General features: G+C 41.4%; 2 protein-coding genes across 3 annotated transcripts in view; both read right to left on the reverse strand.

Annotated features, from left to right (window-relative positions):
• LOC306696270 (endonuclease V-like) overlaps positions 1-16,659 on the reverse strand; it is a 63,209-nt gene extending 46,550 nt beyond the window's left edge. The window contains exons 1-7 of the mRNA XM_079159848.1: positions 16,512-16,659; positions 14,951-15,122; positions 12,006-12,140; positions 10,311-10,350; positions 8,395-8,507; positions 4,092-4,160; positions 3,798-3,926 (exon numbers count right to left, since the gene is read on the reverse strand). Of these exons, the coding sequence (XP_079015974.1) occupies positions 3,798-3,926; positions 4,092-4,160; positions 8,395-8,507; positions 10,311-10,350; positions 12,006-12,140; positions 14,951-15,122; positions 16,512-16,555 (702 nt within the window). The 5' untranslated portion in view covers positions 16,556-16,659. The remainder of the gene's footprint in view (positions 1-3,797; positions 3,927-4,091; positions 4,161-8,394; positions 8,508-10,310; positions 10,351-12,005; positions 12,141-14,950; positions 15,123-16,511) is intronic.
• Positions 16,660-19,012: 2,353 nt separating this feature from the next.
• The window catches only part of LOC306696125 (SEC14-like protein 1), a 30,409-nt gene continuing 26,357 nt past the window's right edge, over positions 19,013-23,064 (reverse strand). Inside the window, exons 16-17 of one of the 2 annotated variants that reach the window (XM_079159653.1) lie at positions 22,917-22,943; positions 19,013-21,933 (exon numbers count right to left, since the gene is read on the reverse strand). In XM_079159653.1, the coding sequence (XP_079015779.1) occupies positions 21,828-21,933; positions 22,917-22,943 (133 nt within the window). In that variant the 3' untranslated portion in view covers positions 19,013-21,827. The remainder of the gene's footprint in view (positions 21,934-22,916; positions 22,944-23,064) is intronic. The other variant, XM_079159654.1, reaches the window with a different exon arrangement.

The raw sequence follows: 23,064 nt of genomic DNA on the forward strand, positions 1-23,064 counted from the left end.
GATTCTGCAGCAGTGCGTTCACACATGAGCCTTCACTGCAGAATCCAACCATGATGTCATCTTTTCCTTTCATCTTTCTCTCTCTGAATCTCTCAAGCTGTGGAAGGAGGGGTTTGATTCAGTCATGATGTGCAGTGAGAGGATCGTATTAGATAGTGGAGAGAGGGGTGGAGAAGATGGAGAAGAGCAACAGGAGTAAAAGGGTTAATTTGCACTTAGCGTTTCACAAAAAGAAAACCCAGCTGCTGTGATGAAGCAGATGATCACTTTCTCTGCAACTCATTATTACGGAGTATTAAAACGTAAAGTAACACCTGGCTCACTGAGCTAATCCAAAACACACTTTGAACCTTCCACAAAATCTAATCAAACGTAACAACGCTCTGAAAGATGTAGTGCTGAAACAATAGTCAATTAACTAAAGAGCTGATCAACAGAAAGGTTGATAATGAATAAATATATTTATCATTTTTTGACATTATTTTTCTTCTTTTTCTCAAACATGAGGATTTGCTGCCTTTCTCCATTTTAGGCATAATTTAATACGAATAGAAGATGAATTCCTGCACACTGTCGATGACTTATACTCACTCATCTTCACCAGCTAAATCTCATACGGACAAACAGTACAGGTACTTTATACAATCATATAAATTACCTTATGAAGGTCTGAGGACAAAACATCATTAATGAAATCAGTATAAAGGTTTCGTTTTGTTGTTTTGATTTACAGTCAGACTTCTTGATTGAACTTTGTAGCAATAACCATTACCTTCTGAAAATGTAAAACTGCAATCATTGTAAATTGACGTAATAGTAAATTGAATACCGTTGCGTTATGGACTACTGGTGAAACAAACCAAAAAAGCTATATTTTCAGAAAATAACTGGGTTCTTCTGCAGTAACAAGCACTTTTATAGACCTCTGACATTTCCTGGTTTGGATTTAATACACACAATTACCTCCGTCTGTCACATACAGTGGGGCGACAAATGAAAATATGAACACATTAGTGGAGAAACAATGAAAACAGATTCCATACGAGGGCTCACTGACTGATAAATCATATTCTGTGGCCTTTAGAGTCAACCCAACCGAACACCTAAGAGAGTTTGGAGCGTTTCAGGCTTGTACAACCTATGACAAGGAGCATTAAAGCTGTTATGGAGGCGTGTGGTGGAACAACACATCACGAGGACACTTTCTTGATCTTAACACCTTTAACCTTTAAATTTGTCATCTCATCTGTGTCTGCTACCGGTATCATTATTTCTCCTTGCACAATGAGTTATGCGATTTCTACTTTCGCCAACATAAATGCCATGTGTGCTACACATCCCACTCCTCAAGAGTTCAGTCAATGCCCTTTTCTGAGCGCTCCTTTGTGCGTGTCGGCAACACAATGTCTGCAGACGCTGGCAACATTTAGCTTCCGAGTCCAATCAAGTGCATGACCATGAATATATGTGCAGACATTAGTTTCATACATTTGCTTATTCGATATGTTAATGCATGTGTTGTTTTAGCAGGTCATTACATGTATATGTTTTGCCTTCAATCTTCCATTATGAGTGTTTGAACCGAGGGGCTGAACGCTACAGTTTATCTTCAGACTTCACAAAGAAAACCGTTATGTAATTCAGACAGTCATCCTGTCAGATTGACAGCTTTTGATTTTTTTCCTCAACAAGTTGCAACTGAAGTTTCTCCGACCTGAGGGACCTGAATCTTGCTCTGCCCACGAAAGGAAGACGTAAACTCAGAGTTCAACTCCGGACATGACACTCACCAGATCTTGATCTGTGATGTGTTTTTTCTGTGATGTCAGCAGTAAAGAGAATAGAAAATATGTGCGGGAGGCAGAGAAAGCAGGGCAAAAGTGGGAGATGGAGAGAGAAAAAAGGGAATGTGGAAGTCAGGGAGAGAGAGGAAAACAGTTGGATGAAGAGAAAAATAAAGACAGAGGTGCCAGTGATTGGACAGAGGAAGGTGAGAGTGTCCCTGGTTCTCTCTGATGTCCACATTCAGTCCCTGTGGCTGCCAGAGCCGCCTGCTGCTCCTCCTCCTCCTCCACCTCCTCCACCCACCAGCAAAACACATGACACTTAGATGAAATAAACACACACACACACATATATATAGAAGGGGATGAGTTAGCTGCTGCTACTGTAGCTCCCCTGGCGAAAAACTGATTTTGAGATGCGTGGGTGTGTGTGTGTGTGTGTGTGGTGTGATTGGTTTTCTGTGCCGTGGAAGTAAAAGCACACTGAACAGCAGAAGCACAGCACAGCCTAGTGGCAGCAAGACAGAGAGCCTGAAGCAGGACGAGAGATCAGTTCAAATTCAAAACAACTTTTTGGCTTTTTGGCAACAAAAATAATGCTGTTAAAAAGATTCATTTGACATTATTCATGAAACCAGTAAAGCCAACACTGATTTCTTTTTGTACCCACTTCATTGTTGAGGGTGCACTACACAGTAGATGGCATATATGTGTAAAGTGACACAAAAACATTTATAGTGAGGTTAAATTTAATTCAGTTCATTGTATCGTCTTGCTGACGGATACAGAAACAAAGAAAAAAAACAAAAAAAACAATGTCTGGTAAATCGCCTCAAGTGATGTCATTTGGGTCAGCATCAGTGGGGTCGTGTCGAGATGGTAACCCTCAATGTGAAACTTGCGGAGGATAGTTGAGGTTAGGCATTGACCTAATGGTTAAAGTTAGGCTCGGTCATCACAAGTGGGATTTTGCAAATCTTTGGTGTCCATCTCAACAGGACGGTTGGGGGCTGAAGACGAAAGGTTTGTAAAGGAAGAAAATCTGGCAATGTTGAGTTATAAAGTGAGTTCATCAGACCCTTGTAGCCCGCTCCTCATGTCTGCTTGAGGCTAGCGGCTCAAGGCCACATTAGCAACTACTAGCATAACGCACCAGAATCTCTACAAAGCACTGGTGGCAGTGGAGTTGCATTGTGGGTAATGCAGGCGTTTGTAGGTAATTGGCTGCGTGCTTACTGTCACAGTGTCACAGTCCTGCTGAAGCATAAATCATTCCACCAGAACAATGTGTCTGTTATCTCTTCTCCAACGTTTGGCTTAGAGATACATGCAGACCAATAATAAGGCAAATACACTGTGTATAAGTGAAATCCTTGTGTTTACTAACCGACATTCTCTTGAACAAAATAAGCGTATACATGTGAAAATGAAATATGTGACAAACAAGATGTTCTCGGTAAGTGAGCAAAGCATTATGAGTATTTCAGAGTGTCTTAATATCGTACCATCACTTCCAACCAATACCGTTACCCACAGCTACCTGTTGTCAGTGGAAAACATATTTTTAGGATAATAACAGCGTTGGCAATATGCTGCAAGAGAGAAAAAAGGATTGCCTGCCTTAGAGCTAAAACACTGTAGCTTTGCAGGACCAGTCCCTGACAATTAGCACCGTATTATTGTCTGAACCAGGGTTTTCCACATTGCTAAATCAGAGCATCCCTATTTTGGCTGCATACATTGTTCCCCGTCATTTTACAAATCTCCCAGGCCCTGCTGCTGAAACAAACAGCACGATGCTCAAACACCTCCCTGCTTCACAGCAGGACGCTGTTACACAAGTGATGAGCACTGCTCGCTCTGCCTCACAGCTTCCATCTGATCACTAAATCTTTCGCTTCTTGCTCTGCCTTTTCTACAAGACAGGCTCTAATGTAGCCACTCTGCCACACTGTACCGATCGGTGAACTCACTGTTGACAGGCAGTGTGTGTGTGTGCGTGTGAGCGCATACCTGTCTGATGGGCTCTGGGACCCGGTAGCGGCAGCAGGAGTGTGTGAGGCGTACGGCCGTGTCCACACTGATCTTGTGGCCGACGGACACGTACACCGGCTTGGAGCTCTTGTCGGAGCTCCTTAATGCCTTGACACAAAAAGAAACGTCTCTCGTTACTTGGACCACGTTTCTCCCTCCCCGCTATTGTGATCGTCAGGGTGGGTGCTCTTTGAAGTCAGCAGCAACAAAACAACATCTTTGTTAAAAGTGTATGTTTCTACTTTTTTTGTGTGTGTCTGTCCTTTGCCGCACCTTTCCAAGCACTTTGCCTGAGGCGGCTGTGAGTGGGAAGCTGTCTCCTCCTTTCTGCAGAGCAGCTATCTGCGGAGGCAAAGACACAAAAATCAAAGTAAAAAAAGATGCACGGCAATACAAATAGCAGCAAACTGAAACAAACTATTAACCTGCTGTGAAGGCTTCTCGCTCTCTTGTTCTTTAAGCTCTGTGACCTGACTTTCATCGACATACACTTGGAGCTTTGCTATGTTTTCACGCTCCAAACTACAGTATTTTTTTGAAGGATAGCAAATCCTTGATTGGCAAGAAATAATAAGAGTGATATTTACTTCATATTCAAATGTTTATTTAAGAATACATGTTCCAAACCAAAGCGTTGACAGTTTGGTGAAAATGTTGCACCAGACAACAAAAATAACTTAACGTGACTCTGCCGTTAATGTGTCAACTGTAACGACATTATATTCCACATATTAACACAAAAACAGCTGTGTCTGTTTCACCAAGCTGAAGCTGTAGGACACTTCTCTTTTTCCTTTTCTACTTTGGACTTTGATTTTGAAGAAGGTGAGTACGGCACAGGTGCCTTTTGTTTTCTCCAGACAGACACTATCACTGTCGGGTGATTTCACGGATTATTATGTCCTTTGTTAAAAAGGTGTTTGTTCAGGCTTTTCTGCAAAACATTTATCCAAAAACAGTCCACGAAAATGTTCTACATGTTCATTTTTGAAGAAGATTTTTGCTTCTAAAAATCCTCTTCACCAAACAAACTTTCTGCTGAGAGAAACTCAATCAATAGAATCATTTAAACTTTTGATAAACCTAATAATAGTAATAATAACAGTAATAATCGAATATTGGATGAGACTATCATCAGATACCCAATATTAAAAAGTGATGGGATTGGGGCCAAAACAACTTGATCGAGACGTCCCTCTGGATTATTTTAGTAAAGCAACAATCAATATTTACTGGGCTAAAATATATTGGAAAGTTATCACGGTTTGACTTCTTGTCTGAATCTAAATAGATATTTTCATAGCTGCTACTGAGATGCTAGTAAGCCATAGACATTCATAACAATAAAGTCTGATATTAAATCAGTCATACTAAGAAAAATAACTAAACAGTAAATCTGTTCAATCAGACATGATGACAGAAACTGGCTAAGATTTGCTGATAATAAAAAAAATTGACTAAACCTAAGCGATATATTTCGGATTAGTTGATGAGGAACTCAAGGTACCTGCATTTTAAAAACGTTTTTTTCTTTCTATAGGAATTAAAGTTTTGGTCAAACAGTCGAAAAGGCCGAGCAAAGTCAAACGTAGTGATGTGGGCGGTGGCTGTTGACAGGTGTGCTGTAGGTTATGGGCCAGAGCGATGAAGGGAGCTTATAGCCTCCATGATGGATGGGGTGTCTGCTCTCCTATGACTGATTACAGCAAGCAGCCAGCAGGGAGACAAGGGGGGGGGGGGGGGGCCGCACAGGGCCTCCGATCCCGGCTGGGATGAGGCCAACAGTGTCTGTGAGTGGGAGTGTGTGTGAGAGTGTGTGAGAGAGGTTTGGCTCCTATGAAGCAAGAGTAGGGCTGGAGCCAGAATAGCAGAAGTCAGAAAGACCGAGCAAGTCATCAATAACACACTAGTTTGAGTTACAGCCAGGCCATCAGTGAGTGAGTGAGAGACGGAGAAAAAAAAAAAAAAAAAGGATGGAAAGACAAATTCCAACCAAAATGTTAATGTTCAGATTTAAATACATAAGGAATCCTACAGACAGATATAAAAATCTAAAATATATTTTTAATAATTACGGACCTGCCCTTTAACACACGCAAAACTGATCTTCTAATCTCACTCTCAGAAAGAAACCACACATGTATAATTCCAAAAGTGCTGAACTGCTGTTTCTTAAAAAGAGACAAGAATGAGAACAATCTGTGTCCAACAGGTCATTGCGTGTATTTCTACATCCACACAATGAGTGTTGTGTATCTTCACATTTATACCCTCTGTGCTCTTGCGTCTGATAAAGACACACACACACGCCTTTGCTCTTGAGGCTTGAACATTTAATGACAGCAACTGAGAGAAACTTCTCTCTGTAACCTTCAGAAACTCGTTTTAGGAAACTTTTCCTGAGATCTAATTGAGCATGGCAGCATATTGCTCGTCGGTGGTACGTGGCGGCGTGCGTGTAGATCCCGTAATAGCTAATCTTATTTCTTACCAGCTCATTTTCTGTAATTTGGTAACATGGCTTGTGTTTCACAGTTTACTTCACAGTTAATTTCCTACCAAGCGCTCAAACACCAACGGCGGTGTTGACCTGAGGCGTCGCAATCCTGTGCCGTGTCTGTAGCCAAATTAGACGGAGCCCCAGAGAGTTACAATTACCTCAATATGGACGGGGAGGGAATTCTAAAATTTCATGCCCGGCAAACTGATCCAAAGCAGATAGCTTGAGCCCAAAGACGCATCATAGTCGTGTACTGTCGGAGCAACCCGATACCTATAATGAACATGTCCGAGCCACCGGGATTAGCATCAGCAGATATGTGTGACTGCATCCTCGGCAGCGACCGTGTTCTGTGGAGACAAAGATCAGATTCGACCCTGCAGCAGAGACGATCCAACATTTTTTGACGCCAAAGCCACCAACAGTAATTGAGGGAGATGGATACAGTCCTACAGAGGATTGAATTAGTATGTTACACTACTACATGAAGACCGCTGGGGATATAAGCAGAGAGTCTCTTTGCCTGCTAATGGAGTTAGCACTGGATGAGATGATTGCAAGAGCCTGCCATGCTGGTTCCCTTAGAAACCTTTCAACAGCACTTGTCATTTGCAAGTACAGGAAATGCCCATCACTGCTCTTCTACACATCAATATCATGTACAAAGAATTTGCATATTGATGTTTTCCACAGGGAAAGCACTTTAGGTCAATTATCATCACTGTCACCTCAGAGCAAAGACAGAGTTCAAGCTCTTTCTATGAGGAGTTCACATTATGAGGGTGTTGGTTTGCTTCAGGTTGCTGAAGATCCCATTTAAAACTCTTTTCCAATAGTCTGTGTGTAAAGGCATCTACAGTCATTTAACAGCTAGTCTGGATATGTATTGAAGTTCTCAGATATACAACTCTTTCTGTAGTCAAAATGAACAATGTCATTGTTCCCAAGAGAAAGTACGTCACACTTTTACCATTCAGCTTCCAGTTTCAGATATCCACAATTGCACTTTTGATATCTAGAATGAACATTCTGGATATCTGCAATATACAGTCATTGTAACCAGGAAGAACATTTCAGATATCCAATTGTTAGTCGTCATGATTTTAATACAAGACATCCAAAACAAAAAAAATACATAATGTACTTTTGCATTTTCCAAAATACATTGTGACTAGTTAAAATGTCATTACAGATATGTACAATATGAATATCTGCAATTGCAGATATCTGTTCTGGATATCCAAAAAGATAATAATATGCCAGAATGGCTCACATCAGTTTTGAGTAAAACTGGGATTGTGGAAATCTGAAACTTTCTTTTCGATAGGAGGAAAGAAGTTACAGATATGTGCAATGTATAGATCCAGTCTAGCTATTAAATGTCAAAAAGGCCACTCAGTCTTTTTAAGACTCTGTTTATCCTCTTACTTTAGACGAGCCAGACTTCTGCTCATATGGCTGATTTAACTTTGACTTGTTTTTATTCTTTCCACAACAGGTCACTGAGGCTGCAGACTGAAACAAAGTGAACATTTGCATATTAATGAAATCCAGTTAGTGCTGTCCCACAGGTATACCTTGACCAATGGGTATTTGTTCCAGCTTGATTTGCATTCAAAAAGTCACAGGCTTCTTTGTGCATTAGCTACACAAGAAGGCCTTGGCTTGTAATAAAAGACACACTGTCAAAACAGCATTACACTAACACACGCACACACTCACAAATAGATGTGCAAGTGTGAGTTCACGTGCACATTTAAAAGCAAGTGAGGATTTTGTCCTTTGCTTCGTCCCTGACATCTCTTTGCATATTTTGGAAAGCAGTGAGCAACAAACACAGCAGAAAAAAAAAAGAAAAGTGATTACAGTTTGATAACTTAAATAATTCATTGACCCGTGGTTGGCGCCTCTTTTAAAGAAACAACATTTGCACACGGCAAGAATGAAAACAATATATGAGGTAGCACATCAGATTCTCTACATTGATGACCGACAGCACAGAACGGACAAAAACAAATGAACAACTTTGTCAAGTGTGGGGAAAAAAAAAAACCCTGAGTTCAAGTCACGTCTCACCTGCGACTGGTGCTCTTCGCTCTTGTTCACACCCTGCACCTGCAGCAGGTTCTTGGCCACGCCCACACACGGCAGCCCCGACAGCACGCCAAGATGACACGCCAGGCCGAACTCTGCAGGGTCCAAACGGGGACAATGTCAAATCAAAGCTCAGAGAAACCTTGAGTTACTCTTGACACCATAGTAATGACTTTGTTTGATATTATAACAACATGTTATGGTTGTATGATGTGAGCCTAACACACATAAAACTAAATACTGCAGAGCCTTTTTTTAAAAGAGAGAGACAAGACAGCTCGCCTTGAACTCTGAACAAGCGTTTTTAAATGAGCTCAAATGGATCTGAATCTCAATATGTGATTCAAAGTTAGTACAAGGAACTTTTAACTGGTTACGATTCAATTCAGATTCCTCTATATGACCCAGTATGTACTGCTGGGCCCGCTGGAGGGAAGGAAGGCACAGGAGAACCAGAACTTAAGAGTGGCAGACTGTAGTGAAATGAAGAGAGTCTGATATTCTGAAACACTACTGCTTTAATACCGCCAAAAACACAAAATGAAAGTTTCTCTTAGCAGCGGTAGTATGATATTGTGTGTTCACACTTCAAATGTGGGGGGGGGGGGGGGGGGGGGGGGGGGGTCTTTCAAGTTGCACCCCTTAAAGCAGAGCTCTTAAATACAGAAAGTAGCCAATCACAATGTACCAAGTGCCTGGCTCAGCATGGGGAGGATTGGGATCTTAAATTCTAGTAGATTGTTTGTTTTATTCCTTAGAGCAGGAGTTCAGGCCAAGGACCCCCAAACTGATAGAGATGGAGCAGGGACCCCCTACTACATAAATTGTGTTTTATATTAAACTTGGCCTAGTGCCATGTATAAACATACCTCTTTATTGTGCATTCAATACTAAGCTATTCAAATAATACACAGGTTCATATATTCATGTTTTTATTTTAAACATGTGCAAGGTACAGTGAGGGTGGCCGTGCCACTGCCATTTAGAAACATACCTTGTCAGCTGATACCAATGCCAATATCAACATTGTCTGTTAATTGCATGATAATCATGCACACAAGTTATTCAGATTGACGTTTTTATTTTAAACATAAATGTGGAAACAAAAATGAGTGATGACCTATTAGTGCCACTGCTATTCATGAACATACCTGTTATCTTGCATACAATACTGAACTATTAAAATAATGGACAGATTCATGTTTGAGGAAAAAAAAAAAAGAAATGTAATTTAAATTGTTTTAAATATAAAAAAAAAAAGAAAAATTGTCTAATCAACCAAAAATGTCACGACCCCCCTGCAGTACCTCCACGGACCCCCTAGGGGTCGCAGACCCCCTGTTGAAGACCTCTGCTTTAGAGCATATTAGTTTATTGGTGCTTTTGTTTTGGTTAATTGCTAAAATATATTTATACTGATATGCTACCTGTCCTCTTTTGTTTTGTATGTAGAGTTTATTTGGTAGTGTTTGTTTCTGTGTCTTCAAATCCCCTTTGTTTAAAAGAAATGGTCTGATCAGCCAACATACAGTTTTGTTCCGTTCATGTTGAGTTAGTAGAGCCTGAGTTAAACTCTCTTTAGTTGACCTCTTTTATGGGCCCAGAACTTTGTTGCTAACTTTGTAACTTTCATTTTTGGGTAAATAAAACCCTATTTTTAAAAACCCACATTTGCCTCCTCATGCCTGCCAGCTCGGTCCCACACATGCTAGTACATTCACGTCCTACCGTTTCAACGTAATTATGAGCAGCCAAGTGGGGGAAAGAAATACAGAATAATAAGTTCTTCCCATATGCTTACAGGCGAATGCAGCATAACACCTAAATGGAATGCAGTGCTTTTCATGCCATGAAATGTAAAATGTTGTAAAAAAGATCAATAGAGCAGCTTGACTTACCTCTGTGGTGGAAGAGACCATTCCCATCCACAAACACCACCTGTTGAGAGGGCACAACTGAAATGAATACAGCTATAGCACAAAACAAAGCTGTAGCTGTTTACTGTTCATGTTGAAAGTTGAAGGCTTATTGTACATTTGCACACGTTGATATAGGCGACATGTCATAGCAGGAAAAACAGGTGCAATCAATAACGTTAATCATGGCTGCTGAGACACTTCAGTGGAGCAGAGGCATCGTTAATGTTATTACATCCACCTGTGCTCTCCTGATATAACAAGTTATAATGCCTGCTGTGAAACTTGTTTTCTGCTTATCTGCAGTCTGTGGCCCTGCTGCTACCACTGTCTGCTACAATGTCAGGAGATGAAAGCCTCTTTCACACAGAGCTCCCAGTATGTTACTGGGATGAGCTTTGAGGCACCGCCAGTGATTTTCTCCATACTCACACATGCACTACATTCAGAAATATGACAATGCTGGAACAGAAGGGGCAAGGAAAAAGTTCAGCAGAAGATGGTGATGCATCACTTATGGATGCTAGTCGCCATGAAACTCAACAGAAGAAGAAGGAGCAAGGCCAGATGTACGTGCACTGGATAACTCGCTCCGAAGCCTCACTAGTATTCAATATCGAGTCAAATCGCCTGCGAAAGCATTGGCGTAAATGATTTCATTCAAATACGTCATTAGCGGTGATTTGTTCTACGTGGAAGTGTCGTTCGTCAGACGTAACCCTCAAGCATTTTCCGTTAAATGTTACGAGGTCTTGAGGTGGGGAATCGGTGGTACAGATTCCCCTGAATATCGAGCCCCGCTCCTACTCACACATGATCCCCTGTTCCCAGAGCATTTCGGGGATAGACTGCATGTGTGAAAGCGACAATAGAGTGTGAGATAGCAGAGAGCTTTTATACTGAGTTTCAAAAGTTACAGTTAGTAAGAGACAAGATCCTCACACTGATGCTCTAACTCTTCCAGCCCCACGACTCCGATGAATTCTTGAAGCAAAAGGTGACTTGACTTATTTCAGCTGTGAATCATAAGTCACGGTGAAAAACATCACTTCAAAAGGTGGCAGATAAACGGAGCAGTGACTGCATCTGTCCAGGGCTAAATGTCAGTACAAATAGAACTCTGTCTGTGTGTGTGTGTGTGTGTGTGTGTGTGTGTGAGTGAGTGTTGTTTCTGCACACCTCCGTGCATGGTGACAGAGAGACAGAGTGGGAGGCGCATGGGCTGCGACAAACAGAAGTGAGTGGGTGAGGATGAATTAGAGGCGACTTTTGGAGAGACAGCGCGAGAGAGGGAGAACAGAAGAGCTTTGTCACCGGAGTTGCAATTCATTCAGTGTGTTTTAATGTGCACGAAGTAATGGAAGGTTTGCGCCATTTAAATGAGCCGAATAGTGTCAGTGCCTCGTTCAGTGTCGGTAACCTCAAACCCGCTTTCACAATGGATCCCCTTGGCGCCCGTCTTAATGCTAAGCTAGGCTAACCACTTCCTCCCTCCAGCTCTGTGCTCAAAGACAATAGTATGGTGTTGATCTTATCATCTCACTCGGAAAGAAAGCTTGTATGCATCCTGCTTGACATTTTTTTGAACTAGCCAAATTTTAAAACCCTACTTCTAAAGATCCAAACTATCCCTTAATCATCTAAGTCTCACATTAGTGTGTTTGTGCAGAAGCTGACCTGAGGCAGAAGTTTGGGCTGGTTCCTCTCCAGCCGCTGCAGAGCTTCCAGAAGGAAGGGGGTTTCTCTGAAGGCCAGGAAGCCCGCTATGTAGGGGGCCGTCAGGGTCACCATCTGACTGTCTTCATAGAGCACCTGGGAAAAGATGAGACAGCGGTTAATGTATCTCAGTACACCGACCTCCTACCTGCTCGCTCGCTGACACACATGATAACAGTGTCAATTCAGTGTAATAACAGCACTGGGTGGAATGGAGCTCTGAATGGAGCTCAGAAAATGTCAGGATCATAGGGTCATGCTTTGGACAAATGCATCCACCCCAGTGCGTATTTAACGGGGAGTCCACAGATGCACAAACAAGCTGTGTAAGATCATCACTAGCATCCCCCATCTGGCACAAAATGAAACATCTGTTACTTCTTCTTGATTTAAGGCTGTGAACATGTTCTGAGCGTCAGACAAGTTATTCGATTTAAGTAGCCTGCTGTGTTCAGAAGTGGACACCGTTACAAATTAAGGTTATACAGCTTTCAAATTATATTATCTGAGAAGCTGTTACTGCGAACATTTCCGCTCTGTAAGTCTCATGGTTCAGACATGTTCAGTGACTAAATGTGCCTCAGTGTTAGATGCTGCAACATCAGATACAAACACCTCTTGTCAAGGCCTACAAGCAACGGCTGCAAAATGAAATATGCAAACGCTCTCGCTGGTGGATGAAGGCAAGCCACTGGCGCTCGACACAAGGACGTTTTCAGAACAGACCTCTGCTACACAGCGGTGATAAAACAGCCAGCTTGTTATACGGGAACGTTTTATTGACAAGAATATCAACAAATAGGGATGTTCATGCCTAAAGCATATTAAGTCACATTTACAGTTGCTGTTTTTTAAGTGTGATTTAAATTGTACATTAAAAGGGCCTTTTTTACCGTGACACACTGTGTGTCATGTTACCAATTTTACTTTGTGTCACAAATGGTCTCAGGTGTTACGAGTACATTTGAAAACAAGCAGGGAACACACTCCAAGTACCGGGCAGCATTTTCTGAACATTTCATTAGCCTCGTTGGGTCCATTTACCAACAACGTACGGGGTCAAATGTCATTCATTATAATGGGTTGTATAATGAGAAGGGGCCAGCAGCCCATGTTAGTGCACAGATAAATGCCAGTGAGGAGCAATGCTTGTGAAAGGCTTTCAGAAAAGAGAATAATGAAATGAAAATTAGAACTGCCAAGGTTCAACAACAGCGCTTGTATCAAGACTGGACCTTGAGCTAAACCTCGGCTCTCGGGTGTATTAATATTGCTTTTTATGCTTGGCAAGTCTGCTTTCAGAAAATGTATTTGGATGAGATTAGACATCCACAAACTTTTGGGGTTAAGAATATTCATATTCATCACACCCATGAGAAGAGGCGCATGTAAAAATGATTTGAAGGCTGTTTTACAAAGTGAATCAATAATATTCAAAGGCCCCTTTGAAGTTTGGATGTTTGGATTAAGAAATAAGCACTTTTCACAGGTAGTTCACAATTCCTTCATGATATTGTCGGGTCCATGTACGATTAGAATGCGTTTGGCATTTCTATAGCATAGTTCACAACCACATTTGTCTTGATTACGTATTGTTGATCTTTGTGTTCTCCTCGTACAAAGACCCAAATACAGAGAACATTTTTTTTTATCGTGGCTACGAGTTTGCAATTATTTTCATTTACACTTGTGTTTTCACTTCTTCAACACTGTTAAACTTTAAACTGCTATGATCAATATTTTTATATCAACAATAGATGAAATGACATACAGTAATATGAAAGATGTCAATCGTAGTACAAATAACAACTCTGCAGTTCCCCTCAGCTCTATGGAGACATTTAGCGTCTTTAAGCTCATTGGTTTGGTTCCACTGCTCTCATCAGCCAGAAAGAAGTTCAAGAATGAGTTAGAAAGCTCTGATGAAGCCACTGAAAGCTAGCAGCAAAGAGCACAACGACCACTTTAGCATCTAGCTAGTGAACATAGTGGAGCATTTAGAAGATTAGGTGCTAAAACCACTGCTGGCTATAAACACTACAGTTAATACTTTCAATATGTGTTAAATACAAGCTATTATGAGCCAATGTGCAAATGACCCACGAATACAAATAATAATTTAAAAATGGAAGTGTATTCCAGAGCTTTCAACCACACCATTTCCTGATCTTCCTCAGCAGATGAAGTTTACTCAGTTGTCCCCACATAAGCATCAATAAGTATAAAAATAACCTTCTGTTTCAAAGGTCAAGAAACTCGATTTTGAACTTTTTTTTAGTGATCTTCCAGTTTAACTGTAATATAATCTCATGGCTACATGCAGGTCAAGTATCTATAAATTCATACACCGCACTATATGTAATGTAAGGTACATCTGGCCGATAAAGACATTTTCATGTCTTTTAAGGTTACATGCAGAAAACTAAAATCAAAAGCAGGATGAGTGGACAGGATCTGTTTTGGTATATTCCTGATCAGAGGGCTGTGGACAGAAAATAATAAGAGAAATGATCTAAGGTGATCAAATCACATCGGCTGCTGCCAGTACAGTATGAGTCATCTGATGAAGTGTGTTCACAGTCCTCCTCGTGCTGCAGTCAGCTTTCAGGAGTCAAGATAAGTGAGAAGTGATGAAGCCTTGCATTCCCAAAATAAAGCTAGCAAGGCTACTTTTAAGAGCAAATACGATTTTATGATAGTTTTACATCCTGACATATCTTTATTATACCTTTCTTGTGAAAATGTGACTTTATCTGACTAACACAGGTTCAGTTGTGGAAGTGTTGGGGCGCTGTGCAACCAGACTGAGCAAAGGCATTCTGTTCCCAGCTCTCACCACTAGAGGCCGACAAAGCTCACCGATTCCTCCATCTGAAAGTACTTGGTACAGTCGGGGGACGTCTCACCTCCAGGTCGGGGTAGCTGAGCACCACGAGTTGGGCGCAGGCGTTGACGTCATCCCCTTTAATAAAAGACAGGTCCACTCCTCCGACTCTCTCCAGGCCCGAGAAGTCTGGACTTCGCTGCCAGTCCTCAGTGTCCTCCTCCATCACCTGCAGCCTGAGACGAGCCTGCTCGCTGCACAGAGGACAGACTCCTGAGTCTAACATGTTCACTCACAAGCGGGGACCATTACTCACACTAATCCCAACATGAATGTCTGAACACAAGATTGGCTATTGCTCTCATGGTGGCTGACTTTAGTAACAATCCAGTATTTTCTAATAATGAGTAGTTGAGAAACGTATTAGAGTTTACATTCTACAATTACACATAGGTGTTTAGGCCGGCTGTGATATTGTGGTACCACCCTATGAGGAGGAGTAAGATTTGTTGAAAGAATAAATTCATTTTGTGATTTTGCTAAATACTCAAGAGTTTGGTTGCTGGTGTCTTAGGAAGGCAATTAATCGTAAAATGTCCGGGAAAAGTGAAATGTTTATTAGAATTTAAATAAATAGCTTGTTTTATCCAAACAACAGAATAAAGTTAAATGTACTAAATGTACTGTTATACATGACAAAGATTTAAAGGGCCTTTCTGCTTTTAAAAAAACTGAAAGATTGATTGATTATTATAATATCTGCCTGCCGATTAATTTTCTGCCAACCAACTACAAGAAGAATAGACTAATGCTTTCAGCTCTGGTTTATTCCCCTGAGGCCTCTTGACCCTTTCTGCCTAGAAGATGTTATAACAAATATCTAAAACAAAGCTAAAAAAAAGCAGCAAAGCTGGAACCAGGGAATGTTTGGTGTTTTTGCATGACTACTTTTTAATGCAAATCTAAACTTGTCTTCATATTCCCCAATTTGTACAATGCCATCTGCACAGAAGTGCTGCTCCTCTATTCTGAAACCAGGGACTGTGGACTAGAGGTTGTAGGTGGTGGTCAAGATTATAATTGGTTTAAGACAACCCATGGCCTACTTCTCTACCCAGGGCTTTGCAAACCAACACACACTGTCCTCAGCTGGACTTTTACAGCAACACACACACACACACACACACACACACACACACACACACACACACACACACACACACACACACACACACACACACACACACACACACACACACACACACACACACACACACACACACACATCCTAGATGGAGATGGCAGGCGGCATAAGGACATAATATGGAATCATGGCGTTATCACTGGCCTTGTCATTACAAACTCACAAATCAATGGCTGCTGGGGACTGATGGTGCAACTCCAGAGCTGCTGGCAGAAGAGTTACAACAACACAGGGACCCCGACAAGTGCAGCAACATCTGTCAGCACCTTATGGAGCACTTTTTTTTTTTAGCAAGCTAACACTTCGGGTCAGCCAATGATAACAAGTGGCTAAACTGTTTGGAGATAAGTTCCAGTGATATCAGTTGTACATGTATGTGAGTTAGTGCAGGCTACTGTATTAAAGTCCAGGTGTGTAAACGAATGAACAGCACTCTGACCTCTCCCATTGGTTGACCAGATCTTCTCCAGGAGGAGCGAACATCTGTATCAGTCTGGTGAAGAGGACACAATCAGGTCGGGGGGGAAAAAATATTTTTAATAAGTAAAAAATCAACTAACAGGAGCAAACGTGAGCACCAGCGCTCGTGTCGTGTCCCTGTTTTGCTTCCGCGTACTGTCGTCATTGTGAGGGCGGGGCCTGCGTCTCGCACCAGTGTGGTGTTGAGCTGAGCGGGTTCATCCTGCGGGTTCATCCCGCCATCTAGTGGTCAGAGTAGTGAATTACACCAACACATCATTCAATGTTTTCTTGTTCGGATCCATGCACAATAATTAAAAAAACTATTATCCAAACAGTTACCAAGTTATTGTCTGGTAATATTAAGCTATGTCAGTTATATTATAAGATAAGATAACCCTTTATTAGTCCCACAGCGGGGAAATGTACAGAATTAAAGCAGCATAGTGGACAGTTCACACAAGATACAGAGTAAAAAAAGTATAAATAAGTATAAATAAGTAAATAAGTAATAAACAGTAAATAATCCACAATAACTAAAAATATTATATATACAGACAGAATAATTGTTACATTATGTAATATGTTGTATTATCTGTTTAATGGACTAAAAGCAGCTCAAATTGAACGTGATGATGTCAGTACAGGGCAACCAAAATATGACTCACTAGATCTGGGATGAGCCCGTCACAGCTTCAAATCAGCAAGTAAGGCAACAATAACGTATGATCAGCACAGAGGTTGAGAGAGAACTGGTCTGACACCAACATGTCCAGTGATCACTGTCATTTTAAGGACAGAATTTTTAGTGGACAGATTGTTTGATGAACAGAACAAAGTGACAGTAACAGAGACAAGACACTGACCACAGAAATACAGAGAGGCAGATAAGTACTCTGTTTTAGCAAAGATAATGAAAGCACGGCACACTTGATTTGGCTGCAAATAAATTCTCAAATAAAGGCCAGAAATAAATAAATCCGTAATGCAAATCTTGAAATATTCCTACCATATTGACACATGGTGTACCTCAGGGCTCTGCTTCTTTTTATTTTGTTTCACGTCTTGGCAAATTAGAGCCTGGCCTGACTGCTGTGACAAAATAGATGTCACACGACTTCCTATGTCTAAATTATTTTTTACAAAGTGAGATGTTGGGCCATTTCTCCTGCTCCACAGACATCGTTTTAAATCAGATATCTGTATTACTTCAAAACCGTGTGATCTTGCGATGTTTGACCGTCAAGAACCTCTGTGTTTCTTTTGATCCTTTTCTATGCTTTGATCTGAACCTCAGAAAGTCAACAGCACGACTATGTTTCAAGTAAAACGCCGACAGCAGAACTGACAGCAGCTACGAGAAAAGAAAGAGACTGAAAAACAGCTATTTGAAATACGGAGATTCATGTCAGTGGGAACAGACTGTTTTTGATCATTGCAGTGATGCAGCAAACATGAAACCCGTAGATATGACTCATTAATCAACAAGTCATTTAAAGTGGAGACAGGGACGCGGGGATTACAAAATGTAGGGAGGCACACCAACACCATTTACAGCTATTCTCTTAACAATGTGTACAATAACACTGATGTAATCATTGGGCAATAGAGACCGTTTGAAATTCAGTCTCAGTTAATTCAAAGTTAACTGTGAGGTTCCAGGTCAAATATTATGTTTGTGCCTTAAAGAAGTTGCTCTGATGTCCTTAGAGGTAAAACAAAAAACTATACAGTTATAAACCAATATGAGTTTCCACTTTAACCGAGTTAAATGGTTTAACCAACTTCAGTCCTAATCATAGTCACAAATATTCATTTTCAGAATTGTAACTCTTTTGTTCACATAATGTCACAAAAAATAAATTGTATCGCCTTCTTGATACTAAATGGTAGGCGTCATTTTTATTTACTTTGGGAATATGTCAATGATTAGCAACAATGATTTTGAATCATTATTTTCTGTGCCAGGAAGCCAGGAAAATAGCATTTATTTACTCCAAAGGGTAAACATGAGAACATGTCTAACTCTGATGGAAAGTAGTAAAAGCGATCATTTTGAAGGCAGGGAATAAATATATCTATAGATATATATCTATAGATAGATCTATAGATATAGATATTCTGTAATGCAGTGGGAGATTTAAGTCCTTGAGGGTTAGAGTGTATTTTGGATACACAGGTAATTATAGGAGCGGAGGATGAAATTCTAAAATCTGAAACAAAGTAAAAGTACACTCTTGTGTTCGCCAAATGCATTAAAGGGGACCCCCCTAGTGAATTGCGTAAACATTGTAACGAACAGATAACATGAAACTTCCCTATAGTTGACTACTTACGTTCACGTATTTTTTATTACAAGTTCTCTGAAAGGATTAGTTTGCAAACGAGGCATTATCTAATGTTAACTTTTGGAGAAATCTACTGACACAAGTAGAAAGTGTAGTAAAAGGGAGCTGAAAATGAATGCGACGCAACTGAACATATTTTCTCATAATTCAAGTTTAATGTTTTCAAAAAAATGTAAAGGCGCCATATTGTCATCAATCCAAACATGTACTTTACACATAATTCCTCACATCAAGGTAAAGAGAAGATATGCAACATGAGAAGGAAGCAGAGAGACGGATAATAAAAGTGTTGAACAGTACAGACAGACAGTTATAGCCCTCATTCCTCAATGAGATCTTGATGAAAAGTGTACATACTGTAAGAGCTAAAGTCAGAGAGACAGCACATCATGATAGTCTTCTGGTAAATTGAAACAAAAACACATCTGATCGGAGTACTTTCTTTACGCCTATGGCTTCAAATCAAGGTCCGCTCTGCTTTCTAAGACACAATGAAAAGTGTTAGAAAGCAAAACAACAAAGACCGGAGTGTACAAGTGACAAAGAGTCGACGGAGCGAGAGAGAGAGAGAGACGGAGAAGTAAAAGTTTAGCGTTGAACTGACGTCGCTTGTTTCATCATCAGTGGAACCATTGAAGAAATGGAAATTGAGCCTCCTGAAGGAATAATCAGGGGAAGGAAAGTTAAGTTGTGTGATTTGTATACATGCTTCAGAAAGAAGAGGCCGAGTAGAGAAACACGTCTGCCGTGAGGGGCAGAGGCAGTGTTTACACACACACACACACATCTTTTATCCTTTTACACCATCACACACACTTTAAATAGCTCGCAATCTGAGGTCCTTTTTTTTTTCCAGTAAAGCATTTCATGTTATTGCAGTTAATGACATACAGTTACCACAAGTTAACCCTTGACCTTTCATTAACAGTAAAAAAAAAAAAAAAAAATGAGCAGTTTAATGTATTAAAACAACAGACAGAGCCAGTATTCTCAGGAGTGTGACTCCGATAGAAGGAGAAAACATTGGTCTCATCTCCGTCCGTCTGGATTTTTATTTCAGCACGAGAATGACTCTTGGCAATGGCGGTAATGTCTGCCCTCTACAGGGAGTCAGATCTACGTGAAGTCATCGATGCTAATCAGCCAAATAACTGTTATTAAAAACTGCTGCACGGAAGTGTTGCATTTAGAAATGTCCACCCAATTCACAGTTGCTCATCTATTACAGCGGCTACGTGATGTTTACAAAGGCTAAAATGGTATTTATTGACACACAACTCTTAAAATGTCTATCTCTTAATCTTTAAATAATATATCTTTAAACCCAATCACCACATGAGCATGCAGTAACACACCACACTGCTTCACCCCATCAATCACTCATCTCCAAAGTACGGCAACGAACTCCGCCCAACTAGCACACGTACAGTATCAACATGTCGTCCACTCGCGCACCATCAACGTATATCACTGCGTAACATTCATCCATCACGCACACTGAAATCCACATCACTCCGATGCATAAGCAGAGAGCGATGGCGGTTCTGCCCAATTACATCACAACCCTCCAAATTCAGGCATTTCATTGGCTGGCGAGAGCTAGCCAATCAGTAGCACATTCACAAATCCGTAACAAGGCATCTCCTTTAACGACTTGTTCTTGACCCAAGTTCCCCAATTGTGCAGAGAGCAAACCAACTGTGGTCGTTCCAAGAAAAAATTAAATAAAAAAAAAAAAGGTATCCAGGAGAAGCTGGGGTGTTATTTTGGCTTCTCTCCTGATAGAATGATGTCGCCACTTTGTTTACTGGCTCAGTTTGCCCATCTGTCTGCCTGGACACGACTTACAAAAAACAAAAAGCTCATCTGCAATCAGCACCCATGATCGTCCACATACAAACTAATGATAAATAGAAATATTTCACACAGTAGAAAGTCAAACTTGTGTTATTGCTTCTCGCGGATTGACCGAGCTAAGAGTCAGACCCGGGTCAAATATTCAAATGATCTTCACGGTGTGATAAAGCCCTCGTGAGACGGACCCGTGGTGGGGGGGGGGGGGGGGGGGGGGTTTGCCAAAAAAAAGACGACGAAATTAATAACAGAAAGCTTACGCGGCCACGGCGGGAAAATATCCGAGTGTTATTTACCCGCCAAATGGCAACTTCGCTGACATTGTCGTGATTCAATAAGCTCCACCCACTCCGTACCTCCATGACGATTGAAAAACATCGCAGGTGATCTTTGACCCAGGTCCTGTTCAGAATTCACTCCGCCCGCCCACACTTGACCTATAAACAAGTCACCAGATTGAAGAAACCCCTCTGGTAATATGGCAAACACTCAATTCACTTTTTGCATGTCATCAAAACGTCCATGTGCGTGCGTGTCTATGTGCGTGTGTGTTTGTATGTAACAGCACATCCAGTTTATCAGAGAGCGCACAAGCATGAGGTATGCGTCGCCTCAGCACTGCATATGTGGGTGTAGATGTGAATGCATATACGTAACAGCGCCTCCAGTGTTTTCATCCGATCGCGTAGCTCCAAAGGATGAGAATATTGCTTATTTCAGCTTCTCGTGCCACAAAGGCACCGCAATTCATTTCCCGACCTTTAACCTTTCCACACAACAAACATTTTGCTGATGTTCTGATTCAAACTGCAGCCCAGCTGAGATACCAGGCACAAAAAATATATATATTATCACCTTTGTGCAAAAAAAAAAAAAAAAATCAGCCCTTTAAAGTGTACAGAGTACGTTTCTTTTTGCCTCAGATTTCTTTTCTTTTTTTATTCGTTGTCTTCCGTTTGTGCAAGCATGCTTCAGTTCAATAGAGACTTGCTGTGCAATAGGAACAGAGTCCAAAGACGACGAGGAAGGGCAGGAGGGGAGTGTTGATGGTAAGGGTAGTGGGGGGGGGGGGAGCAGTCCTCAGCCTCCAGTTTCTACCTGGAGATCATCGAGCTGGCCTGAGATTGGCTGGAGGCGGTGGTTGCGGCACTGAGCTGAGAGAAGCCGCTGTGGCTCGACTCCAGGCTGGTCATCGAACCCCTGAGGTGAGAGACAGAGAACACGTGAGCAGGTCACCAACTTCACATGAATACAACTGCCGAGTTGTGCATTGCCTTCTGTGCGCACAGCTCGTGCTCATGACGCAGAGCCATGCAGCCGGATTAAACCCACAGGAGGGAGATTAATCCACTCCGCTGAGGCTCTGCAACAAGCAGCAGAGTCTCAGGTAGAAAGGTTGTGTGTGAGAGGATCTTAAAATGCCCAATTTCTTCGATTGTTCCAGTAAAGTATTTTGGTATGGGGCAAGTTCAGGGTGATTTTGTTGAGGGCCGAAGCAGATCCGCTCCGTCTTGCGCGCAAAACCACAACACCAAAGGGTGTTATGGCTTCCTTTAGAACATGCAGCATCTTGTTCTTTTTTACACAAAAAAAATTTAAAAAACAGCGATCAACTGTCCTATTGCATTAAGAATGCTTGGCATGCGTTTGTAGGTTGCTGCACAGGTACATTACAGACACATTCTTAGTTGTGAAGTACCAAACCATCCTGTTACAGGACACTAAAATGAGTTAGATGGTGATCTCAAGTTTGATTCAAAAGCAAAAGATGAAAGATGAAACCGCAAAGTGAGATTCAGTCAGTTGGTAGTAAAAATGGATGAGTGATGAAAACAAGTACAAATGCCAGGAAATGTCTGCGTAAGTAGGTATACAAGTGCACATGTTAAGTGTATTGTGCGTATGAGCACACTTGGATATACAGCAGTTGAGCACTAGTGTGCTGAACTTAACCCAGCCGAGGGTTCCTGATATTGTTAGACATGCAGACAGGGCGAGAGGAGCCAGCAAGTAGTCTTAGTGCAAGGATTATTTCTTCAGTGTGAACAAAGCAACAACATCCTGTTTGCAAATGCTAACAAAAGCCATAAGCAGGAACAGATGCAAACGTGGAGCTCAGGGGCGGTTCAAACTAGCAGCAATGACAATGAACTAGATAAGGGGGCAAACACTGAGCCACTTACAAACTCTGCACATCCCAGCAAGCCGTTCTTCACAGGAAGAAGACGGAGCAGCAGGAAGGCAGGGTTGTGAGCAACAGATCAGGAGCGGATTGGACAGAAAAGGCTGGATTAAAAAAGAGTCTCTGAGAGGGGGAAGCAATTCAAAACT

Source organism: Pholis gunnellus (genome assembly GCF_910591455.1).
Source record: "Pholis gunnellus genome assembly, chromosome: 5".
In the NCBI taxonomy this organism is placed as follows: domain Eukaryota; kingdom Metazoa; phylum Chordata; class Actinopteri; order Perciformes; family Pholidae; genus Pholis; species Pholis gunnellus.